The 25,502-nt window shown below is 41.7% G+C and overlaps 2 protein-coding genes across 4 annotated transcripts; both read left to right on the top strand.

The window, feature by feature from the left end:
- Positions 1-66: 66 nt before the first annotated feature.
- On the top strand, positions 67-16,709 carry LOC113171616 (casein kinase I-like). Of its 3 annotated transcripts, XM_026374099.1 has the most exons (12): positions 67-210; positions 4,538-5,638; positions 5,935-6,004; positions 7,088-7,236; positions 7,330-7,564; positions 7,949-8,034; positions 8,161-8,245; positions 8,424-8,572; positions 11,298-11,378; positions 13,269-13,370; positions 14,787-14,893; positions 15,370-16,709. In XM_026374099.1, exons 2-12 carry the CDS (start codon positions 5,363-5,365, stop codon positions 15,422-15,424), a joined length of 1,395 nt encoding a protein of 464 aa, XP_026229884.1. In that variant the 5' UTR covers positions 67-210; positions 4,538-5,362; the 3' UTR covers positions 15,425-16,709. The 3 variants fall into 3 exon arrangements, with proteins under 3 accessions (XP_026229884.1, XP_026229883.1, XP_026229882.1); XM_026374098.1 differs by lacking the exon at positions 13,269-13,370 and having other exon boundaries at positions 68-210; positions 8,427-8,572; XM_026374097.1 differs by lacking the exon at positions 13,269-13,370 and having other exon boundaries at positions 68-210.
- Positions 16,710-17,458: 749 nt separating this feature from the next.
- LOC113171615 (major facilitator superfamily domain-containing protein 12-like) lies at positions 17,459-25,261 on the top strand. The gene is made up of 11 exons (XM_026374096.1): positions 17,459-18,171; positions 18,275-18,394; positions 18,976-19,186; positions 19,274-19,403; positions 21,519-21,737; positions 21,911-22,003; positions 22,104-22,196; positions 22,352-22,522; positions 22,616-22,710; positions 23,550-23,680; positions 23,779-25,261. The coding sequence occupies exons 1-11, from the start codon at positions 18,024-18,026 to the stop codon at positions 23,817-23,819; spliced, it is 1,452 nt and encodes a 483-aa protein (XP_026229881.1). The 5' UTR covers positions 17,459-18,023; the 3' UTR covers positions 23,820-25,261.
- Positions 25,262-25,502: the final 241 nt, after the last annotated feature.

Raw genomic sequence — 25,502 nt, 5'->3', positions numbered from 1 at the left:
ATTCACGAAAGAGGTTTACGCTCGCTCCTTTCGTTTACCGCGCCGTGCTATTCTGCATCAACGAAAATTGCGTTATGGTCTCTGGCGAGGCTTTTCAGCTGGTTAGCCAAACATCCACAGAAAAAGAGATGAGCAGGAGAGCGACACGAAGAAAATGAGAACAATTTATTCCAAGCTAGAGATATAGCGACATAAAGGAAAGCCGTTTAGGTATGTAAAGCCATTTTTTGAACTTCTTACATGTGTCTTTATCAAATAAGCCATCTATGTTAATGAATGACTGTATGTATGGGCATAAATTCAGCGTTAGCCAACATAAGCTAGTTAGCTGCCAGTCTTAGCTTCTATCAGGCTACGATTTGTTACGACCACAGTGGCTAAAAATGCTAGCTGTATAGGTAGCTGTTCATGTGATTCAACATCAACTGGTGTGCGTCCGTATTGTTAGCATATTTTTAAACTTTACTTTTCTTCACTTGGAACTACATTTTGTCAAGTTAGCTACTTCAAATTTGTTTCAATGAAGCTAACGTTGTCAAGCTACATTGAGGCCAAAGACTCAAACTACTGTGGCCTAAACCTAGCTAACTTCCTGCGTTACCTAATGCTAGCTTGGTAGAAAGCTTACCATGTAACAACGTGAACGCCAAATAGTAAGATTTCCTAAAATAGACTAGCAAACGTCAGGCAGACGTACAGTTATCAGATTGAACGGTAGCTCCTTCCAAAGTGTGAGATCTGCTGCAGTCGTATCAGCTAACCTTAGCCATTTTAGCAAACACCAAGACCTCACAATCGCCTCACAGATTACACTTTTAAAAACCGAAATAGTGACAGCTTGCGGTTTGTGGATACAATTTTGGTTTAAGATGGCTTTAAAATATTCTCTCAAAGTCATATTGAATAAATAGTATAAGGTGGTTCTAGCTAAATTGATGACATTTTGCTGTCTTCCGAGAGGTGCCCGAAATGATCCAGTTGATTATTATGATAAGGACTTTGGTTCCATATAAGACCACTATTGCATGTGGACTAGTACTGCATGTACTCATTCCTATGTTACACTTTAAGATGCCACTGATACAGAAATAATTCGTGTTTTAAAAGTGATCAATTTTTCACGTCACATGTGACACTGTGAGTAGATCTTAATGCAGGGCAGGTTGGACTGCCAGCACAGAGACAGTTGTTTTAATAATTTGGTGATTAAATAGACTCTGATCAAATAAATCAGAATGTACTGTAGTAAAGACAAGTGTAAAACAATTATATATAAATATGGATATTTATTGAAAGATCTTTGATTTTTACCAGCGATGTAACGAGCTGCTGGTTTAGGGTGAGAACATAATAACTGACGTGAAGCCAAGCCTATTGTTTTTACTTCATCTGCCAGGAAATGTACAGAGGAAGTTTTTATTAGTAAGCAGTGCTTACATATTGTTGTAAGGTGGCTGAAGGGGATGTTCTGTGTTTCATGAATCGTTGCACACAAGACCTCACACAAAAGTAGCCAAACAAACGTAAGATCCAAATATCTGAGATGACAAGAACACATGCTTCTTTGAAGGGGATGAAACTTGAAGAGATCTGACCTTTTGCACAAAAGACATGGTCAGTGCTACAAATTGGCTTCCGCTTACACGCATTTTAAGTATTTCAGAACATTTTGTTTCTAAATCTGCAAATGTTATAAGTACTTCCAGGTTTACATGTAGTGTAAATGTACAATACCACATGGACCCCATTGAATATCAAAACTAGAAATTAGTCTGGGGGGGGTTCTTTTTTTAGTCAGCTGTAAATCTTTAAAAAGTGTGGTTATGTAGCAAGAACTTACAAAATGACTTCCATACTGGCACAGAATGGACACTTTAAAAGAAAGGGGGAAAACACTCACTATTAAGCATTAGGCACCCCTTTCGTAGATGTTGCTATATATTCAGGAAAATCTTTCTACATCACAATATGTCTTGATTTTGTGAACATTTTGATTCAATGAACAATTTGTGAATTAATAATTGGTTTGAGTTATCTGGTAAATTGTTAGATTTTTGTTCTTGTGGAGAAACCAGTTACCAGTCAGTTGTCCCACTTACCTTGTTATCGAGGTCATGTTTGTACCCTTCGGCATGATGTGTCGTGGATACTGTGGGTGTGAAGTTGTATTTGGGCTTGACGTTGTAATAAACTACTAAACTTTAACTGCTCTGGTTGGTGTTGTGAGATGAGAGGGAGCTATGACACCAAACCCTGCAGACAAGGACTTAGTATGTGGTTCTAGGACTGGCATGATAAGTTCAGTGGCTAAAAAAATAATGGATCCAAGCTTTTTATAAAAGAATACCAAATTAACTGCATGACTCTTTACATTAGATAAAGTCAAACTAAGTTTACTAATATGTCTTCTTTGAAAGATGTAAAGACATATGCAGAAGCATAGTAAGTGGAAAACTGCTTACTAGGTAGCAGCAGTAGTAGTTTATTTAGCTACAAGTAGATTTTCACAGGGAACTAAATCTGTGTTTGACTGAAGACTTCAGTCTTTTAGATTAGATTTATACAAGAGCTGCAAACTCTTCCTGTAGCTGAAGTCAAAGTAGTGTGTGGGAGTAATTGAGCCTCTATCTTTGTGCAGGCCTAACCCTTTCTCATACAGTATATAGCTTATATAGCAGCATTGATTTTTGCTGTGAGTAGCTCAGTCTGACAGAGGCCTCTGTGAGGTGGGGGGAAAACAGTGTGTGACCTGCTGCACAGATGTAATTAAAAGCTCAGTTCTAAAGTGAGTCATGGTAGAATGTTTGTTATTAGGGAATCTGATTTTAGCAGTCCTGTTCAAGTTCTGAGCAACCTAATTCGGTTTTCTGATAAACTCAGTGGAACATGGTTCAAACAGAAATAACAAATCCAAGTTTCCAGGTAAACAATTTCTGCTGCATGATAGATTAAGTTATTGTCACACACGGCTCACAAGCCATTCTGAATCCCACTGTGTCATAGATTAGTAGTACCATCAGCTTTTTTCTACATGCAGTGCAACTGTTCTGACTACAAATATCCTGAGTGGGACACCTAGTTATTTCTATGAGCACAGTGGTACATTATGAGCCCTGTGTTGTAATTTGCAGTGTTCCACATAATCAGGGATTGGAGTGACCAAGCTAGAGATATGTTTATGTAGTCTTTTCAGAGATTCAGCAAACACAATAAAAAGCCATATATGTTTCTCTGCCATGTTGCTCAGGAGCCATGTTGTTCCTGTTAATGACAGCAGAAGAGATGCATCAATATACACAGCAGTGTCCACTATCACAGATATTTCTTCTTTACTGTTGTCCTTCTTTCAGTGTCCTCCATGTCATTATTATTAATAGAAGTGGACGTGAACCTCTACTGATGATCAGCTATTATTTTATAGCTAACTACTTCTGCCGAGCAAAACTCAGACAATACGAGAAAGTACCTGTATTTAGTGAATATGCATTAATGTGTCTGAGATATTTGTTACAGCACTAATGCCCAAATCTGTATCCTCTTGTTATTTATATAGATATAGATATATAATGTGTGTGTGTGTGTGTGTATAATCATTTGGTAAATTCAGGTTCTACACTTCCCACTGCACTTCAGGGTAAAATTCAAGCTACAAAATCCAAGGAACTCTCTGTAGACCACAATGATAAAACTGTGGTGTTCCATAGATCAAGTACAGTGGAGGTGACCAAAAACTCAGTGGTCACTCAGCAGAGAATGACTACACAGAAGACACTCTGACTGTCCTTGCCTGGCCCAGCCAAAACCCTGACTTAAGCCACATAGGCCTAAAGATAGCAGATCAAAGACACAAAATGTTTTTAGAAATGACAAATGACAGCTCAGTTTGAAGATGCCTCTAGACCACAAACAAAGAAAAACTATGTATATATGTATATGTAAAATATGTTTTCAAAAAGGAGCACTTGTGTTGTAGCTTAATGGATACAAACACATGCCATTAACCTGCTTGTTACAGCATGGAGAGCAGGAAAAGAAAAGGATGGCCCTGAGTCAAGGAAATGGCATTTGAAAGAAGAGGTGAAGATAGATTGGCTGCAAAAGGAAATAATGGACTGCAGAGGAAAATGGAGAAGAAGAGGAAGGAACTGGAGTAGCCAGGATGAGTGTTATTATTAGAAGGGGAAATCAGAAAAGCCGCAGAACTTGTCCTGTCCTCCTGGAGAAAGATCTGCCCTGGTTTTCTGTTGGAAAGGCCATATCAGTCGATGACAGTTAAGAATTTTGTCCTCAAGTACAGTGTGATTCTTCCAGCACAACACCAGAATACAGTGGTCATTGATCTGGAAGTGAACATTTTAAAATAATTTTAGTGTCAGCTTCAAATAGGTCTCTATGGGGATCACAGGATCCACTTGTGATTTTACTTCTTAGCTGACAGGTTCAGATTCCAGTAAAATGTTGTCTAAATGTGCTGGACATGATAAAAATATGAATCAGAATGTGAATTGCATCAATACTTTTTTTTTCTGTCTTTTAGGTGGGACATTGAAATCTCAGTACCTGGCATGCCCCACACCCAGGAGTCAAAACTTCACCTGGTTTCCCTTAGGACCAAGCAGTTGTGTGACAGAATTATCTGGATCTGTGTCACAGTGGATAAGTACACTGTTCTAGTATTTATAGAAACACAGACTAAAATGAATTAATCTAGATCTATGGCAGTAAATGCTTGTTTATAACAAATATAAGATGTAAAGAAGGGCAAAATCTGAAGCCACATTTTTTTATAAACCTATAACATTGTGGGTGGGTGAATGGGCTATTTTCATGGTCTGGCATGTTTGGGCCTAAAGCTTGTGTAGCTTTCTGGTTTTATATAGCATGTTAGCATTTGGCTAGCTACCTAGGGTGACAGGTCAGGGCATAATTGTGCTCCCCTCAATCACCATCTCTGGCCCCTATAAGGGGGTATCAACTCATTAGTATTGGTGACCCCCTACCCTATCATCATTCATTCATTCACCCACTCACCCAACATTCATTTTTTCCTCCCCCTGTTACTCTTAGCCCATATCATGTACAGTACTCCTTAGCTCGGCCTTACTAAGCTCTTGTCCTTTTTGACGTCCACTTCTCTTTTTTTTTCTTTTCCCTTTTTAAATTCATCTTACACCTGTCACAGTTGAACTTAATTTCCAACAGCCCAATCCCTGTCAAGGCCCTGCCTAATCCTCTGTGCGACTAGCATCCCAGCATAGACCATCCTAAAGAGTGACGGTAAAGCCACTAGGCAGTTGTTTTGGTGGTTGTTTAGTTGCATGGAATCGGCTTAACCGTGGAGAGACCAGGCTACCACAAACTGATGGACTTTGATAAGCGAGGAGTAGGAGGCGGAGGGGGTGGTGGTGGTGGTGGTGGGGGAGGTGGTGGAGGGAAGGCGGAGACAGAGGAGGGGAAGAGAATGTCTGGGAAGACAGGCAGTCGATCAGGACACAGTGGGCGGAGTGCTGGCTCCAACTCTGGAGTTCTAATGGTCGGACCAAACTTCCGGGTCGGAAAGAAGATTGGCTGTGGGAACTTTGGAGAGCTGCGACTTGGAAAGAACCTGTACACAAATGAATACGTGGCTATCAAACTGGTAAAAATCCATTCATTTTATGTAGAATTGTGGAGACGGGTTTAATATGGAGATGATATTTACTAAGCCTAACTTCAAAATAAAATTGAGTTGCAAATTTTTTAGATTCAAGGATAGATAGATAGTGAGGAGTCTTGTTACTGCACATCTTTTGGATTTTTGAATGACAGATTAACTTGATTGCACATTTTACTCTTAATCCTGATGGAGATATTGTCAGAATAAAAAAAAAAGGGGGAATTTTACTGCTTTTGTTGTATAACTTACTCTAATTGAAACTTATTCCTCTGTTGAAGGAGCCAATCAAGTCACGGGCACCACAGCTCCACCTCGAATATCGCTTCTACAAACAGCTAGGAAGTTCAGGTATGAGCTGCTGTCTCTACTGTGATGTAAAGTCTGTCATCTGTCCAGGCTCTGTAGTTCCACGTGCAGACTAATATCCTTGTGGACCGTCTGCACTGTGAGAGCCCTGTATATGCAATTACCAAACAAGCAAACTGGACGCTTGTTTTGTTTGCCTGTATACAGTACACATTTTTTGTTCCTCCCATCCTTGGTTCTGTTGCTGTCTACAGCCTGTGTCTGTCTAAGGCACAAACTAAAATCATGAACAGGCCTTAACACATCAGAGTAACACCTCATTTACTCCTCCTTATTTTGTGTGTGTGTGTGTGGTGCTAGTACTGGTTCAGAGTTGTTTCAGCTCTGAACAGTAGTTGAACCATCTTAGTTTGCTTTTCCATGGGCTAGAGAGCTACTACAGAGCCACATCATTATGTCACTATATGTTATCATATGTCTCTGCCTTCACAGCAATGCTAATGCCAAAGCTAAACACAAATGCAAGTACCACAGTACCTCTGTACAATCATTCCTCTTGACTTTATGAGCCTGTACTGGCATCCAAGCCCTGTAGGTCCAACACATGTGCTGCTTATTGTATGTACAGAAATTGTGTTCATTATGTTTGAATTGCTATTAAAATGTTGTTGGAAGTTAATATTGCTAGCTTTCTTTTTGCTAGCTAATTAGCTTTAGGTACATTTATCACTGACACTGCAGTTAAACAAAACTGATAAACTATACACTGATTTTTATCTTCACACCAAAACTTTAGTTGATCTCATTAGTCGCAATAGTCCATCCCACAGTCCCTGATGCAATTGGTTCGTAGTTCTAGACCAGCAAGGAGTCCAGGCTGGAACCAGATTCTTTGCCTGTTGAAACACAAAGAACTGGTTTGAAATTAAACAATGGCTCTAAACCAGCAGGCAAGGTGGAAAAAGGGTAATTGTGCTGACATCCAGACCAAGGGCACCAGGCTGTCTTAGGCACTCCACCATTAAAACAGGTTTATGTAATGTAAGAGGTTTGACACCAAGATGAAAACAAATAAATATATACTACAAAGGCATTGTCTGTCTGTCTGTCCATCTGTCCATGTAGAGGGTGTTCCCCAGGTGTTTTACTTTGGGCCATGTGGTAAATATAATGCTATGGTATTGGAGCTACTGGGACCCAGCCTAGAAGATCTGTTTGACCTCTGTGATCGGACCTTCTCTCTCAAGACTGTACTCATGATAGCCATACAACTGGTAAGACAAACACTCAGAACATTTTTCCACCAGATTTAACTGGGTTGTTTTATTTAACACAACCTTGGTGTTCATGCGTTGTTTACTTTGTAGATAACCCGTATGGAGTTTGTCCACACAAGAAGCCTGATCTATCGAGATGTGAAGCCTGAGAACTTCCTGGTGGGCCGACCAGGCACCAAACGGCAACACACCATCCACATTATAGACTTTGGTCTGGCAAAGGAATACATAGACCCAGAGACCAAGAAACACATCCCGTACAGAGAACATAAGAGTCTGACTGGAACTGCTAGATATATGAGCATCAATACACATCTGGGCAAAGGTGAGCTGGTCCCATGTGGAATTTATACATATAGTGACACGTTGTTTAACCACGTTTCTCTTCTTTGCTATAATTCCATACCTTAGGACCTTACATTTGCAAATGCAGTAATCTCATTGAAATAAGTGAGGACTGAAATCATCTGGCTTAACACATTCTCAGTCTTGACAGCATAGCTTGCATCTGTTGAGATTGAGAATTGCCATCATAAATGGTTGGAATATTGGTGAATGCAAGTAATCTTTTTACTCCCAGTAGTTGTGTTGTAAGCAACAGACAGGGTGTTAAAGCAAAGCATTTGTGTTCTTGGCACATCAGAGGTGTCAAATTTGACACCAGTGATGCAGTCCAGCAAATGAAGCTTTTCTTGTTCTGTTATTTCAGAGCAAAGCAGGCGGGATGACCTAGAAGCCCTAGGCCACATGTTTATGTACTTCCTGCGAGGCAGCCTCCCCTGGCAGGGACTCAAGGTGGAAAGACAGTGAATCAGTTGTTTTTTTTCCCCTGTCTTTTATTCATCCCTGTATTTATCATTACTTTTCATCCTGTCTGTCGCCTTCTATGAATATATTTGTCCCTTTCTCCCTTCTTATTAGGCTGACACTCTGAAAGAACGTTATCAGAAGATAGGAGACACAAAGAGAGACACACCAATAGAGGTCCTTTGTGAGAACTTCCCAGGTTTGTATACATGCACACATTCTCTTACATAAGAGCTTAGTTTATGTGCAGTTGTGCTGTATGTTAATTGCTAACATTTTTTAGCCAATTATTGTGTCTCTGTGTATGAATTGGATGCCTCTCTGCGCTCACTTGTGTGTGTGTGTATGTGTGAATTGTGCCTGTGTGTATGTAACAGAAGAGATGGCCACCTACTTGCGGTACGTGCGTCGGCTGGACTTTTTTGAGAAGCCAGACTACGACTATCTGAGGAAACTCTTCACAGATCTCTTTGACAGAAACGGATACATCTTTGACTACCAGTATGACTGGACTGGAAAAACACTGGTTAGTGTGAAGTGGAAAGTGGCTGGACAGATAACAGCTCAAATAATCTGAACCTTAAATTCAGTCACTCAAACCTTGTTTTTAATGAATAGTTTTGTGCATGGGCTACTTAAGGGCAACAACCTGAAGGCTGGTTAAGAGTTCCAAAGACAGAACAGTTCACATTTAAAGACTTTTCTCACCACAGATCACAGATTTCTAGTCTTTGACATTCTGAAGGCAGCACACACCTGGCTATTCAAGATACAAGATTCCAAAATCTTTATTATAATCCCAGGGGAAATAGTTTAGCCTTGTTACTGGTGCTCTAATTCAACAAAGAAAGAAAAAGACCACAGCCATAACATCAATACAAATATCTCAATAAAAACAAAGAAAATCTAAAGATAGATGAAATATGTCAGTAATTACCTGGGTTGAAATGTAGTGCAATGGAGAGTGATAACATAAATATGACATATTATACTGATTATGATTGTCAGTCATACCGTCTAGCCATTACGAAGGGGGGAGGAGTTCAAAAGTTTGATGGCAACTGGCAGAAAGGATCTCTTGTGGCGCTCTGTGTATAGTCTCTGGCTGTACGCACTCCCCTGTCCAGCCATCACACTGCGTGAGAGGAGTTTGGGCAGCATCCTCCTCTCAACCACAACTTGTAGAGGGTACAGCTCCACAGCCACAACAGAGCCAGTCCTCCTGAGTTTCTTCAGCCTGTTGGTGTCTGCTAAATCCTGTGAGATAACATGTTCTTGTGTCAAAACAAACATGGATACCATCCAGCAGCTTGTAATTTTCATGAAAAGTGAAATTTGGGGTGAAAATGCAAGATTAGGGTAACACAACAGTTAAACAAAGCTAACGTCAGCTGTGGTTGGTCCCTCTCAGTTGTGACATCATTGGACTCCTATGTCAATCATAAATATCAAATGTGTTTTAAAAAAATCTCTATACTCCTTTTTTTAACTGGTTCTTGAGATCATAGTGTGGAATCTTTACACCTCACACACTTTGCTGTCCTAATGCACTAACTTAGTGTAGCATCTATTAGGACAACAGTGTAGGTCATGATGCCCACACAAAGAAATCATTACAGTGAGGGAAAAAATTATTTGAACCCCAGCTGATTTTGTAAGTTTGCATACTAACAAAGAAACGATCAGTCTATAATTTCAATGGTAGGTTTTATTTAACAGTGAGAGACAACAATGACAAAAAAAATCCACAAAAATGCTTTTCAAAAAGAGTTATAAATTAATTTGCATTTCCATGAAGGAAAGAAGTATTTGATCCCTTTGAAAAACGTGCTTTAGTACTTGGTGGCAAAACCTTTGTTGGCAATCACAGAGGTCAGCCGTTTCTTGTAGTTGGCCACAAGGTTTGCACACATCTCAGGGGGGATTTTGGCCCACTCCTCTTTGCAGATCCTCTCCAAGTCATTAATGTTTCTTGGCTGATGTTTGGCAACTCGAACCTTCAGCTCCCTCCATAGATTTTCTATGGGAGTAAGGTCTGGAGACTGACTAGACCACTCCATGACCCTAATATGTTTCATATTGAGCCGATCCTTTGTTGCCTTGGCCGTGTGTTTTGGAACATTGTCATGCTGGAGTACCCAACCACGACCCATTTTCAATGCCCTGACTGAGGGAAGGAGGTTCTCACCCAAGATTTGACGGTACATGGCCCCATCCATCCTCCCTTTGATGCGGTGCAATTGTCCTGTCCCCTTGGCAGAAAAACACCCCCAAAGCATAATGTTTCCACCTCCATATTTGACGGTGGGGACGGTGTTTTTGGAGTCGTAGGCAGCATTCCTCCTCCTCCAAACACGGCGAGTTGAGTTGATGCCAAAGAGCTCGATTTTGGTCTCATCTGACCACAACACTTTCACCCAGTCTTCCTCTGAATCAGTCAGATGTTCAGTGGCAAACTTCAAACGGGCCTGTAGATGGGCTTTCTTGAGCAGGGGGACCTTGCAGGCACAGCAGGATTTCAGTCCTTCACGGCGTAGTGTGTTACCAACTGTTTTTTTTGGTGACTATGGTCCCAGCTGCCTTGAGATCATTGACAAGTTCCTCCCGAGTGGTTCTTGGCTGATTCCTCACCGTTCTCATTATCATTGAAACTCCACGAGGTGAGATCTTGCATGGAGCTACAGACCAAGGGAGATTGGCAGTTAATTTATGTTTCTTCCATTTGTGAATAATTGCACCAACTGTTGTCACCTTCTCACCCAGCTGCTTGGCGATGGTCTTGTAGCCCATTCCAGCCTTGTGTAGGTCCACAATCTTGTCCCTGACATCCTTGGAAAGCTCTTTGGTCTTGGCCATGGTGAAGAGTTTGGAATCTGGATTGATTGATTGCTTCTGTGGACAGGTCTCTTTTATACAGGTAACGAGCTGAGAGGGCTGCCAATGTCAGCTCGTTACCTGTATAAGATCCACCTGGGAGCTAGAGATCTTGCTGACGGATAGGGGATCAAATACTTATTTCCTTCATGCAAATGCAAATTAATTTATAACTCTTTTTGAAACGCATTTTTCTGGATTTTTTTTGTCATTGTTGTGTCTCACACCTACCATTGAAATTATAGACTGATCATTTCTTTGTTAGTGGGCAAACTTACAAAATCAGCTGGGGTTCAAATAATTTTTTCCCTCACTGTATATAACTGTATATTTTCTTCCTCTTATCCCATGTTGACCTCACTTCTCTGTATGTTTAGCCCACTCATATTGGTCCAGTGGCCAGTGAGACTCCACTTCAGATGAGCAACCGAGAGAAAGCAGCACAGACCAAAAATCAGGTACACGCTCCCTTGTCATGTTCCTGTTGCCATATATGTTTTACTAGGGTCTGAATATTTGGAACATATTGTGAGCAGACTGCTGCTCTCTATCTCACTACCCCTCCAGATTTTGTCGTCTTTGGTTTACTTGACTTTAGACTAGTTAGCTTGCTTTGTTGCAGAGATACAGTAACTAGCTTGATTTCTGTCAGCGGAGTAGTTACACACAGATTTTCAGTCACACTAAGGACAATAAATATACATCATCATGCCTTCATTTGTCTTGCAAGTAGTTTTGGGTAGTATAACCCAAAGTTTGTACCACAGTATTTTTTAAGATTAGAGTATATAATGGTGCTTTATTTTAATGCATGTTGGGAGGTTTATATAGGTTTGCTAAGAAACTAGGTTAATATTAATCCACACTATGTACTCATTCAAGGCATGGCATCAAGCATCTTCTGTTTCACATTCTGCATCCCTGTCTGTTTGCTACTCTTTAAACTTACATTGTGATACATTCCTCCCTCTTGTAGCTGTTAACACTTAAGCTAGCTAGCTGGCTAGATATCCTATCCAACTTACCCAGCATGCTGTGTTGTAAAGGCAAGGCGATAAGGCAATTTTATACACATACAATGAGTAGTCCTACAAACTGTTGATGTGTCACAAATTGCTGTTTACTATTGTGTTTTGTCCCATTAAAGACAAACAGGCAACAGGATTTCCCTCTCCACACATGCTGAGCTACACTCCATAGCGCTTCTGTGAGCAACATCATGCAGCTTTCTGCCTGTTAAATGATCAATTCTTACTGTACAGAAACCTAAACTAGTATATTGCATGAACTAGTACACCACCCAGAACTACTTCAACTCCAAGTTCTAAAAAATTTCTCAGAGTGGCATTTGAAAAGGGAAACATTAACCAGGCACAGTGCTTGACCAACACATGACAGTGTGACAAAGAACTGGACAGATACAATCTAAAATTTATACAATTGTACTGTTTTTTTAATGTACAGTATACTCTGTCTTTCCTTAATAAATTTAAAGGCACTACAGAATTCTGCAGTAGTAGTTTAGCAATTTATTTAGTGGAGTTAAAGTTGGTTGCTAGTTAAAGTTTGAACACACTACAGTTGGTACCACGTATGAAATGAGGCTTCTGTGTGAGCTCTATTTGCTCCACTTTTTACACTACATGTGTTTTACAACTTCTGCATTTTGTTAGGGGTTAGTATTTGCAGCATGGTAAGACCTTGCTGTTTGCATATAATTATATTTGGGTCAGTTTCAGAAGAAACAATGAATGAACATTTTTCTCATCAGTTTCCTCCTCAGGCTTTTTTTTACATTTTATCTTATTTAATGAAACAAATGGTCACTGACACAGTATGCAGTTTGTCAACCTAAAGTAGATGAGTTCAGATTTTTAAAGTCACCAGTAGTGATGTTACCAGTAGTCCTCTTTGTGCTTTAATCCCAGAAAACATGTCTGAAGCAGGTGAGGTTGAGGAATACATAGACCACCTCCTTTTCCTTTTGCATGGGACTTGTACATGTGCACTTGTCACTGTACTCTTCTACTTGAGTGCTCACCCTCCTGTTGCTCCTCCACCAAGTACTGATTCTGAACTCACTATTTCTTTTCTCTTTCTTTTTCACTCTTTTGTCATTGTCTGTTCTCTTCACCGTACTGCTCTTCACACCACCACTCCTCTGCTCCGTCTGCTTGTTTTCCCACCTTTCCCCTCCCTTACTGCTTTCTATTCTACTCTCAATCTTATATCGTCCCCTTTTTGTGGCACCCTCCTCTTCTCACTGCTCCTTTTTACCTTTTCCCTCCTCCACCGTCTGCTCCTCCTCTTCCCGTTTTCTCCTGTGGTCGGCCTCCCATCTCCTCTAGTCTCCAGAAGGGAAAGGCAGCGAGTCCCAGCCGACTCCAGTGACCAATCGAGAGCTGCTGGGCTCCCATCTCACTGCTGATAGGCTGGGTGGGTCTGTCCAGGTACTGAGAGGAAGACTTGGCTCTGCTGGCTTCCTGTCCATCTCCCTACCTGTCTGTCTGCCTGCATGACCTTCTCTGTCTCTGCAGCAGGGATGACTTCAAGTTTCCTCCCATGTCCAGCAGCTCCCTTTCATGGGGATATGAGAAAAGAAATTCCAAATTCAAACCTGTCTAGGTTTTCTCTGTGTAGCGTGTGCTTTTTTTCTTTTAGCAGTAGGGCCGTTTTTACAGTTCCACTATGTGTTTATGGTACCACTGACTTTTAACATTAAAATATTGGAGACTCAACAAGAGGACAGACGGTGGTTTCCTCACTTCTATGTAGATTAAGGAGGGATTTTAGAGATCACACAATGTTTGTGAACTGACAATGTGGAGGAAGCTGGTTTTCATACGAGTGAGCACAAATGAGGCTTATTGTGGAGATCATAAGAGTAAGAGTGGCATAATAGAATACACATTTTACATACAGTAAGGAGATCTGCACACTAGACTCAAATCTGCAAATAGTGTTTATTGCACATCATCTTTCTTGTAATTATATGGACATTGTATGAGAATCGTTGAGAATTTACATTTAAGATATTCTTTGCCAAACAAACAAGGATTTGAGGGGGGATTAGTAAATTTCGCCGTTACCTAACTTGAATTCTAATGCGTAAAAGCACACATCTTACAGTCAGATGACTCTGCACATCACTGTCTGTGTCAACTAAACCAGTGGAGTGAAGTGCAGTAATATATTTCAGTAATGCAATATTTTACCATGTATTTTTTGTGTGGGAAGAACAACAATGTCTCTGCTGTCCACAGGGGAATAAACATTAAGACAACTAGGGACAGAAGGGGAAAGAAGCAGTTTGTGACACTGATATCATGTAATTATTTATACATCACTTGTGTAAAAATAATCATTGTCTCCATCATAACAAAACATGAGAAGATCTTGGCTGAACTGAATTCAGAAGTTGTTAGTGCTTTGGTGCTTTGTTGTTCAAAGCACCCAAACCCTGTCAGCTATTAAGCTTAGGCACTGCTGGGCTATGGACCACGTCCACATTAAGCTGGTGACAAAACACCCTTTTGGTTATGGAGAGCAATGTGTATATGGATGTTTAACTAGCTGATGCTGAACAGGATGTGTCTACAACTGCTTAACATTTGTCTGTAATGTACATTTGTGCTGAGAAAGAAACAAAGAAGATATTAACCTGTCTTTTGGTGAAGAAAAACAACAGATTGTCTCAAAGTAACCTGAAAACACTAATGTGACTATGTGGTTTTCACACACAGTGTTTTCAGATTTATCTGTCTTAGTGTGAACCCAATGCAAGTCTGTTAACCTCTGTGCCACCAAGCCAACGTCAGTACAGTACATCTGTACTCATCTGTCTCTTTTCCATTTCTCTCCTCCAGGTGATGAGTTCAACCAATGGGGAGCTGAATACAGACGACCCCACTGCAGGACACTCCAACGCACCAATCACAGCCAATGCAGAGGTGGAGGTGGCTGATGATACTAAGTAAGGACAGTTGAACACACCAACGACTGTGCTGCTTAGACTTTGACCTTTGCTCTTTCTGGTCCAAAGCTTTTATTTTGAAAAGCAGTGTTGAATTTGCACTTTCTTGCTCTTTCTTTTGTGTGTGTCTGTAATATGCTTAGTAGTACTTCTGTTTTTAGGAGGTTATGCTCCATTTTAGATTGGAAATGTCTTATACATGTATACAATATGTGAACATCTGTGGATTCTCTGAATATTATTTGGTTGTATTATTTGTATTACATAGTTGATGTGGTCTAATATAAAGTAAAAATATGGTTATTGGCCCCAGTTATCAAAATTTTAGTTTTGGATGTTGTACAAGAGTTTGCAGGAGGGTTAATGGTTGTGTGTTTGTGTGTTTGTGTGTCTGTGTGTTTGTGTGTTTGTGTGTCTGTGTGTTTGTGTGTCTGTGTGTTTGTGTGTTTGTGTGTCTGTGTGTCTGTGTTTTGCAGGTGCTGCTGTTTCTTCAAGAGGAGGAAGAGGAAAGCTCTCCAGAGACACAAATGAAATCAGGAGATGACAGAGAAACCCCTGCTCTCTATTTTTTTCTTTCTTTCTCTAGTTCACTTCATTTCTCTCTCTCTCCTGCCCCATTAACCCTTCCCCCCCTCTCCCTCCTCCTTCTCTTCTTCTTCCTCTGCTGTTGCCGGTCCTGTAGTCTGCCTTGGGTAGGCTGGACTGGCCGGACCACTGAGCAGTAGAATATGTTTGCTAAGCTGATCTACTGGTGTGTTCTGCTCTGGACTGACCAGATAGGCAGGCAGGCAGACAGTAACGTGTTTGCTGTTCAACCTCGGAGCTTTAAATGTGCACTAGTTGCACCAGTGTTGGACTTGTGATGTATTTAAGGTCACCAGCTGAACTGAAAACTGGATCCCCACAAACTGCCGTGACCACAAATGCTGATTGGCTGACAAACTGGATTTAGTTGGTTTCCTGGCAGACTGGCTAGTTCTTGGCCTTTTTTTCTTTTTTGGTTTGTTTTTATTTGTTCTTCCTCACTGACTGGTTCAGAGAAGAGTATTTAGTGTATTAGTCGGAGGGGATACAGAAGAAAGGACAACAAAAGGACGGGAAGCAGTGAGGCTGTCGGGCCACGTGTGCACACAAAGCACACACATACGAACATGCTGCACACTTCTCATCGTACAGAGACTTTATGGACAGAGACATGCAGCTTTCACACATAGTCTAAAAAGTTTTTATTCCATAGGGTGAGAGGAAGTACACAGCGAGCTGCTTGGTTTATTTTTCCTCAACAGATTAGGCTCTTAGTGTACTTCACAGACATGTTCACCCTCAGAGGAAAACCTCATAACCAGAATCAAAAGTTTAAAAGAGATGTTTATGAAAACCTGCCCTTCCCCCATCATTTTAAATTGTAAAGAAAGGACTGTCTGCAATTTGAAGCCAGTGTTTTCTTTTTGTCTACTTTTGAGTTGTTCAGGAACTTTGTGTTTTGTAGCTTCTAGTGCGTTCCTCCAAATGTCTTTCTTTTTATAACTTGTATTTTAAACTTTCTGTTTTTGTTTGTTTTTTCCCCTCTTGTTCTCTGAGTTGGAGGATGAAAAGTCAGATAATGCCATTAAAAAAAGAAAAAACAACCAACAAGCAAAATAAACACGGATCTTTATTTAAGGGAATAATCACCAGTATATTTGAAGGGGTGTGTTTGCTGGTATTGTTTTGACTTGACAGAAGTGCAAAGCCTACAAGGTTTAGCATCTACAGGCATGTCAGGGTCTTTGTGGAGCTGGAACAGTCGTGATAAAGAAATTCTTAATATTCATGACAAGGCTGCAGCGAACAGTTATTTCCATTACTGTGTGTTCTGCCCATTGTTTTCTTGATGAATTACTTGTTTTTGCTATTTCCTGCTCGAAAAGAATCATCAAAAGAATCTGCTTTCTGTTGGTGATTAATCAGCTAATCCTTTCAGGTCAAATGAATCAATCAAGTAGGAAGGTCATTCCAGTCCGATTCTCAGACTGAAAGGCGATATTAACATACGGATGGATGTTGTTCAGGTGATGTACACAAGACCAAACTAAATAGATCAGTACAAGTACCTGATGGTGGTGCTAGAGGACAGGTGAAGTGACTCCTGAGGGGAATCGATCAGTGGTCTTTTAGGACAGAAAAACGTTCATGTTACTGGTTAATAAGATTTACAAAGTGTGCAAAAGAGTGCAAAACAAAAGGATTAAAAGATGTGCATAACTGTGGCACTATGTTTGTTCTCTAGTTATAGTAACCCGTTGACCAACCTCTCCTTGCTTTGCCGAGCAGGGGGAAACCAGGGATCATGTGATCCTGTCTCGCCGACACATTGTCTGTTTTTAGCACCCACCCAGGTGAAAAATCATGTTATGGAACATCGGAGGTTTAAGGAATAGTTTCTTCAGTAGTGAAGCATGTGTCGAGATTGAAGCATGTTCAACCAACAGTGGTGTCATTTCCTACGTGACCATCGTTCTCTCACCTTGGATCCACTCTGCATGCAGCTCAGGACGGACTCCTGTGGTTTCCTCTGACTTCAGTAGCAGCTGTAGCGCAGCATCTTGTTCTTTTGATAAGACTCGAGATTCTCGTGTTCCTTTTGCACACTTGTTTTGAGGGCTGTTTATATGTAACGTTGGAAGTTTGAGTTTGCTCTTGTCACATACACGATCTTTGGCAGTCAGCCTGCCCTCACGTGAGGAGCTTGCACCGCGAGACTCCCGCTATTGGCTGACAGGAGCTCGAAGGCTTCTTATTGGTTCTTTCTTCGGACTTTCACTCGTACGTCATCATTGCCGGTCTACGTTGTTGACATCTGTTTGTAGTCCAGATAGAGGTCCACTTCACCGTGTCGTCTGCCGACGTCCAGCGATAATTGTTCTTAATGCTGTAGTTTTCGGCTTCGTCCTCTGGTTACCGAAGGGAAACGGTGTCCCAGCTCCTCCGGGAGCGGCGTGTTCACGTGAAAGGGGAACCGAAAAGACCAGTGTCGTCATCCAGCTCCTCCCAAAGTGAATGAAGCTCGTCGAGCTGAAGCTTTTATTGACGGCCAGTCAGTCCGGCTGATGAAGGCGCCGTGTCCCCCTGAAGCCTCCGCCGAGCCGTGATGTCGGACACAGAGAGCTCTCTGCCGCTGCCCAGGAGGCTCAGCTACGCGGTGGGCCACTTTCTGAACGACCTGTGCGCGTCCATGTGGTTCACGTACCTGCTGGTCTTCTACCACTCGGTGCTCGGGTTCCGCAACACAAACGCAGGTGAGTGTTTACACTGGAGCTGCAAATGATGCTGCTCAAAGCAGCGCTTGAACAGGTCTTATTACAGTGTGATACTGAGGTGAGAACCGTGTCTGTGCTGCAGGGATCCTGCTGCTGGTCGGACAGGTCGCTGATGCTGTCTGTACTCCTCTCATCGGATACGAGTCCGACCGAACCCCTGGCTGTGGAAAGTACGGCAAGAGGAAGACATGGCATCTAGTTGGTGAGTCGGGGAGACACACAGGGACAGACATGGGACATGCAGAGAGCACACAGCTGCTGTAGAGATCCATACAGTGACAGGATGATGAAGGCACTCATTCATATGACATGTTACATAAGACAGCTTGTAAAAGATGTTCCACACGGTGCTGAGGGTGGTAAAAGGTTTATCAGAAAAAGAGGAAGTCTGTAAACTGGACAGTACGTCAGTGTTTTCTGCACACATGAGGCGTGCCTACAAGGAAAGACAAATAACAGTTGTTTGTGTCAGTCAGATGTTAAATTACAACCAGCTCTCATGCTGCCTTAGTATATTTTATTGATTTAATTCATGTCAGATCATGTTTCCAGCTGTTAGAGGAGACTATAAAAAGTCTAGGGGCAATCCAGATCAATCTATTATTGAATGACTTCACAAGTAAAAGGTTAGACATGCTTTACATGTCATATTGTGTTGGTCTGAATCTTCTTATATCAAAGTGGTTTCTCAGTGGTTAATAAGCAGTTATTAAAGATTCCTGGAACCATTAAACCTCACAGATTGTTTTGTGCTTTCTGTTTGCTTGTGTGTGTGTTATCCAGGTACGCTGAGCGTCATGCTGTCCTTTGCCTTTATCTTCAACCAGTGTCTGCGCTGTGACACATTAACCCCTCAGTCGGCCAGTCTGACTTACTTCGTCCCGTTCATTATCATCTTCCAGTTCGGCTGGGCTGCCACGCAGATTTCCCACCTGTCCCTCATTCCGGAGCTTGTCACCTGTGAGCATGCTAAAGTAGAACTCACTGCATACAGGTATGTCCTGTACACACACACAGCGACCACAGCAGTAAGGTATTCTACTGGTCCAGGATACACAGCTTCTCCTCTGTGTGCTTGCAGGTATGCATTCACAGTGATAGCCAACATCACAGTGTATGCTGTGGCCTACCTGCTGTTCCACATACAGGCCGGCACAGATGACAGCCAGCTTGGTGACACACTGGGACCAGTGGATATGCCCATCTTCAGGGTAAGGAGCAGTTCTAATCACCTGACGCTTCGTAATGTTTAACAGCAGTAAAATGAGCTTTTGAAAAATCCCACATGGACTCGAGCGGTGTACAGTCGCACTAATGTTCAACAGGGTCCTGACAGGACTGCTGATAACATTAGATTAGAAACAAACATTTATTTTGTGGAAGGAACACCCCCTCTCTGGAAGCTAATGTGTATACAGTTGTACTCTGTAAGGTCTTAAACATGGTAAAGTGTCTTGAGATGACTTCCACATACAAATAAAATGGAAATGATATGACTTACTGCATCAGACTTAGTTTGACCTACATTTAAATGGAAAAACATGTTGGAGGTGGAAACATGAAGAGGAAAAGACAAAAGCTGTAAAGAAAACGAGTGAGCATGAAGGTAGTCCTCCTAGAATTGGACATTTATTGTGTAATCAAGACTACAGCAGTCATGAAACCCAAGAACTGTAGGACTGCAGACGAAGGTAGCGGACTGCTGACCTCGGCAGCAAGTAGTTTTCCAGTACTTTAACTGGAAGTTGTCTTAGTGGACCTTGAACAAAAATTTTTATGGTTAGGCAATAGGGTCCAGTGGTTAGGGTTAGAGAAGGTTGCTGGTCGAGGCGATAAGACCCAGAAACATTCGAGCGATTAGCTTCCTGAAAAAGTCAACTACTTCCCGCTGAGCTCTTCCATCTTTGTCTGCAGGCAGGTCCCTCTGCTCTGCTGTTGGTTCACTGTACAGTACAGTAATGGCCCTCATGTCTGCGGCTCCACATATCTGTTGTGTTAATGGAGATCAGCGTGTGGTGGGGTTTAGATTGGATCAAAGTTGAGTCTGCAACAGGTTACATTCACACAATGTGGGAAAAGTGAAACAAACCCAAAAAGCAAGCAGCACCACTAGCCTACGCTATGGTTCAGACGTTTGAGGTCACTTACAAATGTACAAAGAAAAACCTACATAACATGAGTCTAAATAAGAACGAGAGCAAAAGGAAGAGTTGGAAAGAATCCTTTTTAGTTGAGTCCCTCAGTCTTTCAAAGAAACCCTATTTGCTGCAATACAGCAATATAATCTTCCAGTTGTCAGTTTGTTGAAGTATACTAAAGAGATTTAACTCTGTGCGTCTTTAAGCACCTCCTACAGATGGGAGTGGCTTGATAGACATAATATCCGTACCAAACTGCTCCCACAATATCTCAGTAGGCTTGAGATCCAGTGACGTGCAGACCACAGAGTCAGCTACACAGCTGACTGCTTCTTCACTAAATCATTCTCACAGAGATTGGACCTGTGCTTTGGTTCATTGTCCTGTTGTTGGACAAAATTAGGTCCAGTCAGCAGCTGTCCACAGGATCTGGAATGACGCTGCAACATTAGCCTTCCTTCTTCAAGATCTCTTTTACTAAACCTCCCACTTTGTCACTGTCAGGTTACCTCCAGCATGCTTGATGCCTGATTCTGAGTCAGCACATCACGAATGTTCCTCTTTGTGATTCCAGCACCTCAAACTTAGATTTGTCATTGTTCGCCCTCTGTGTTTGTCTGTCTGACCGAGTTCTTTGCAACTTGCAGCATTCCAGAGTCACTTCATCACTGTAGATGTTGAGAGGGTTTTTTTAATGACACAGTTTTATGAAGCTGCCAGCTCAGGACCAGTGGTGTGTCTGTCTCTCAAACTAGACACTCTGAAGTACTAGTCCTCTCACTCCGATTTCTATTGTGGTTAGAGCCTGTTTTTGCTGCTTTGTGAGAAGAGCAGTGTTGTGTGAGATCTTCAGTTTCTTGAATGGAACAGCCTCAAAACAAGAATAGACTGAGTTTCAAATCAAATCAAAAATGTTTCGTGCTGCTGCAGATACTTATTTAGATTAGATAAGTCCAGGTTTCTAATGATCAGTTCTTTCGGATGTTTTTAAATCGATTAACTTACATTAGCAAACGCAGCTTGAACCTCTGTCCCTCTATTCAACACTGAGAGCAGCTGTTTCTAGATATCAGTCATTTACAATACTGACAAAATCAACTATGTGTTTCTGCTCATTTTAATGTTGTGTAATAAAAACAAGGAACATAGAACAAACTCTGTCTTGAGCCGTGTTCTGTTTGATCACAGAACCTGGCGCTGATCGTGCTCGCCATCGGTGCTTTCTTCTCCATCTTGTTCCACGTGGGAACCACGGAGAGGAGGCCTGGAGCAGCAAGGGGGGCAGAAGGAGAAGAAGGGAGGTTTGATGACAAAGAGGAGGAGGGGGAGCTGAGGCCCCTGCTTCCACGCCCCTCCTCATCTCTTCTCCAGTGGAAATGTTGGCTGCAGCAGCCGTCTTTCTACCAGGTAGGAGCATTCTACAAGATCTATGTGCTGCTGGCCATATAAAACACACTGTTTGCAATTAGCAGTTCCTTTTGCAACTTCATCCCAACAGTTGCCACATATTGCATTTTTACCAAAGACACAACAGTGTTTCACCATCTCACAGATGTGTGTTTGGCTGTGTGTCTCTGTAGGTGGCCTTACTCTACATGTCCACCAGGTTAATAGTCAATCTGTCTCAGACCTACATCTCCATGTATCTCATTAACACTCTGAAGCTGCCCAAGGTAACGCAGCATTATTCCATATAAGCATATATTTGATATTCCAGATCAAATGTTCCTTTCCTAAGGCTGTGCTGTCTTCTTTTCTTGTTCCCTCCAACAGAACTACATAGCAACCATCCCGTTAGTGATGTACGTCAGTGGCTTCCTGTCCTCCTTTATCATGAAGCCTGTCAGTAAACTGATAGGCAAAAGTGTAAGTGGAACCTCTTACGTCAGCCTGGTTCCAGACCTCTTATGAGCTGTAAAAACACAGGGAGGTAAAAGTTGATGGACTGGTTCTCTGAAGAGGAAGTATCAAACCTAGACTACAGTCATAACCCATGTTTGTTTTTTCTCCGATTGGTCCAGCTCACCTACTTTGTGGGCCTGCTGCTGATCATGGCCTTCTCCTACTGGGTGCTCCTGGACAAGACGATGGATGACCGGGTGTACTGGGCATCGGTGCTTCTGGGGGCGGGGTCAGCCACCATCTTGGTCATATCGCTCTCCATGACTGCCGAGCTCATTGCCGATCAGACGGTAAGATGCATGTGCAAGTGTGAGAGATGGAGGTGGGATACAGGTGTGAGCTCCCAGACGGTGCGCTCTACATCTCCTTTACTCTCTCTGCAGCAAAGTGGAGCGTTTGTTTATGGAGCCATGAGTTTCACTGATAAACTGGCGAATGGAGTGGCTGTGATGGTCATCCAGGCAATGCATCCTTGCCAGTTAGTGTACACACACACACACACACACACACACACACACACACACACACACACACAGAAATGACTCCTTTATTCATTACTTCCTATATAATATACACCCAGTACTGAGTAGTGAACACTCACCGACCATCATCACTGACAAACAAAGAGACACCGTGTGCATTTGTTCATGGCTAAAAGCTGAGCATTGCACTGTTGAACTGTTCTGGAATCACCACTTTTTTATTCCACTGGCAAATTTGCACTAAATGCTAATGCAGCATGCTAACAATGACAGCGCTCATGTTGAGCAGGTCTGGTGTCATTGAATTAGCCTGTTGGCAGGCTAACAGCTGTTAATTAGCACTAATGTCATTAGTTTGCCCAGAGGTGGTGAGTAATCAACTAACTTTACTCAAGTATTGTGCTTTTATATACTGTGTTGTACATCTTACGACTTCACTTTTACTCCACTATGTGTACATGGCAGCTTTAGTTCCTTCTTGGTTTTTGCAGATGCAAACTAACTAAAAATGCTGACATTGTAATTATCATACAAACATCAAATTCAGTGCTGTTGTTCTGGTGAAGTTCTTTTTAATCCAGTTCTTTAGCTTGAGTGTTGAGTTTGTCTACTTCTACCAACACAATATATACTACACAACGGTAGGCTAATACATTACTACACTAAATTGTATACATATGCAGAATGTCAGAAAATGAAGCATCCTGCTGATGATTCAACAGTTTACTTTGTGAGCTGCACATACAGATGTGTGTATGAGGAGTCTTATTTTGAAGGAGCTGTATCTCCCTCACACTGTGGGTGACTCTGTGTTTTGTGGTCACCTCTCTCTCAGCTCTGTGCTGTGTTGTCCAGCCTGCGTGTGGTTCTATCATTACATCATGGTCATAGTGACGGGGGGTGTGGCTGTTGTCGCAGCTTTGGCCCTGTGCTCCATCCTCATCTGGCCAATCAGGATCAGACCACGTGAGTCTTACAGTTACAGTAAGTGTTCAGTGTATGTTCCTTTAAACCATAACCTTTCCTTCCTCTCTTTGTGACGGTCTCATTGCGTCTACATGTAGGTGGTTTGCAAGTCTCTGCTGAAGCAGCCAGAGTCAACTAGCAACCCCGCCCTCGCATTCCATCAAACTGATCCGGGGAAGTACGACAGAAACCCCCAAGCACTCTGGACAAGTCTCATCTGGACAGGAAGAGCTTTCACTTTTGGTTCTATTCAAGATTCAAGGAAATGCACCTACCAGGCAACCGCAGGAAGTGAGAAGGACGGCTGTTTTAGGGTTGTAGCAACTGACAATTGTGGCCATTCACAGTCTGGAGCAGAAAGAGCTTGGACTGGAGATTCATGCTATTGTAGTGATCGACAGTCAGCACAGTCATGGACGGCAGACTATATTGGCTTGACTTTATAGGTAGAATAGTCATAAAGTGTCAGATTAAATTGTGCCCTGGTGCATGTGATTCATCTGGCCAGATAATGCCTGCCCTAACCTCCAGTACCATTTTCCACCATGGAAAATCCCTGTTGCTTCTGAAGTCACTGTACTTAAATAGAGATTTACACACACATTCAGATTTCTGAACAGCTACATATATATATATATATATAATTCCATGGTTGATTTGATTTACGGGTAGACATAAGGAGCTAACTAACTAACTAGCTGAAGCAGGGTCCAGGCTTTAGCTAAACTCTGTTTTAGAGCAGAGCAGTACAAAAGGGAACACACTGGACATCCTGCTGGTTCACAGCATCCGATGAGGGACATCACAGGTAAAAATATGAGACGGTCTGTGGTGGGTTGAAGTGAATCAGCTCAGAAACACCAAAGAAGTTTTTTTAAATAGAGCGTCAACTACATTCACTGTCAGTGGACCTGTCAAACTAAACCCTGGAATCCACTGACTGTGTAAAGGAAAAGGAGAATGAAGAATTTGCTGCAATGCGCACATGGCACTTAAAGAGGAAGAAGTTCCCTAGAATGTTACTGCAGGAGCAAATACAACAAGCTCCATATTTGACAGCTGAGTGAGAGGCCGTCACGTCACTGGCTGCTGAGTCACTCACCATCGTGCTCTCTGAATAAAGAGCTGCTGAAGTAGATTTAAAACCTGTACTGGGATAACTTTGATGTGGATCATTTAGACAAAGACCCTTATTGACATCTTTCATTTGTTATGTCAATTTTTCTCTTTCAATCATTGTACATAGTTTTACCTTTTTATAATCAGACCACATGAAATAAACAAATCTATTTTATGATCAAAAGGCATTTGAATAGCAGAATTAAATTTACTTTTAAAGGGATCAAACTATAATATGTGTATTTACATATGTGAATATTCTGTAAGGGAATCATGCTGTTAAATTAGGAGAGCATTGACAGTTCACTTCCAGTTCAGTACAAAAGGAGACTTTTGTTCAACTGATGTTTTTTTATGTCCTTTCATATGTTGTTGCTCTGATTACCTATTTGATTCTAAGTGTGATGTTGTTGTTTTATAAGAACACTTATTAAATAAGTTTCATGAGGTGCAGCTGGAAAAGTGTCAGTCTTGACTTCACTTTGTAACTTTGCCATTTACTCCAATTATAGAACGGTCACAAGGTCCCATCATGAGGAGAAAAAAGTGACTAAAATTATTTTAAGATCATGGATGAGAACTCTTTTTAGTGTTGAGATGAAAAAAAAAAAAAAGGAGCATTTTCATAACAACAAACTCGGTTCTCTATCATTAAGAGACTCTTTCGTACTCTTTAATATAGGGTTTAGAGTGTAACCCTGGC

Source organism: Anabas testudineus, chromosome 17, assembly GCF_900324465.2.
Source record: "Anabas testudineus chromosome 17, fAnaTes1.2, whole genome shotgun sequence".
In the NCBI taxonomy this organism is placed as follows: Eukaryota; Metazoa; Chordata; class Actinopteri; order Anabantiformes; family Anabantidae; genus Anabas; species Anabas testudineus.
The sequence above is the reverse complement of the archived record's forward strand: the minus strand, read 5'-3'. Positions and strand labels throughout refer to the sequence as shown.

What these genes read in the sequence shown, in the direction of transcription:
- LOC113171616 (XM_026374099.1), top strand. Translation starts at nt 5,363, where the DNA reads ATGGACTTTGATAAGCGAGGAGTAGGAGGCGGAGGGGGTGGTGGTGGT. An exon ending in CAATACACATCTGGGCAAAG is followed by an intron (nt 7,565 to 7,948) that starts GTGAGCTGGTCC and finishes CTGTTATTTCAG; the next exon opens with AGCAAAGCAGGCGGGATGAC. An exon ending in TCCCCTGGCAGGGACTCAAG is followed by an intron (nt 8,035 to 8,160) that starts GTGGAAAGACAG and finishes CCTTCTTATTAG; the next exon opens with GCTGACACTCTGAAAGAACG.
- LOC113171615 (XM_026374096.1), top strand. Translation starts at nt 18,024, where the DNA reads ATGTCGGACACAGAGAGCTCTCTGCCGCTGCCCAGGAGGCTCAGCTAC. An exon ending in TGGATATGCCCATCTTCAGG is followed by an intron (nt 19,404 to 21,518) that starts GTAAGGAGCAGT and finishes GTTTGATCACAG; the next exon opens with AACCTGGCGCTGATCGTGCT. An exon ending in CAGGCAATGCATCCTTGCCA is followed by an intron (nt 22,711 to 23,549) that starts GTTAGTGTACAC and finishes CCTCTCTCTCAG; the next exon opens with CTCTGTGCTGTGTTGTCCAG.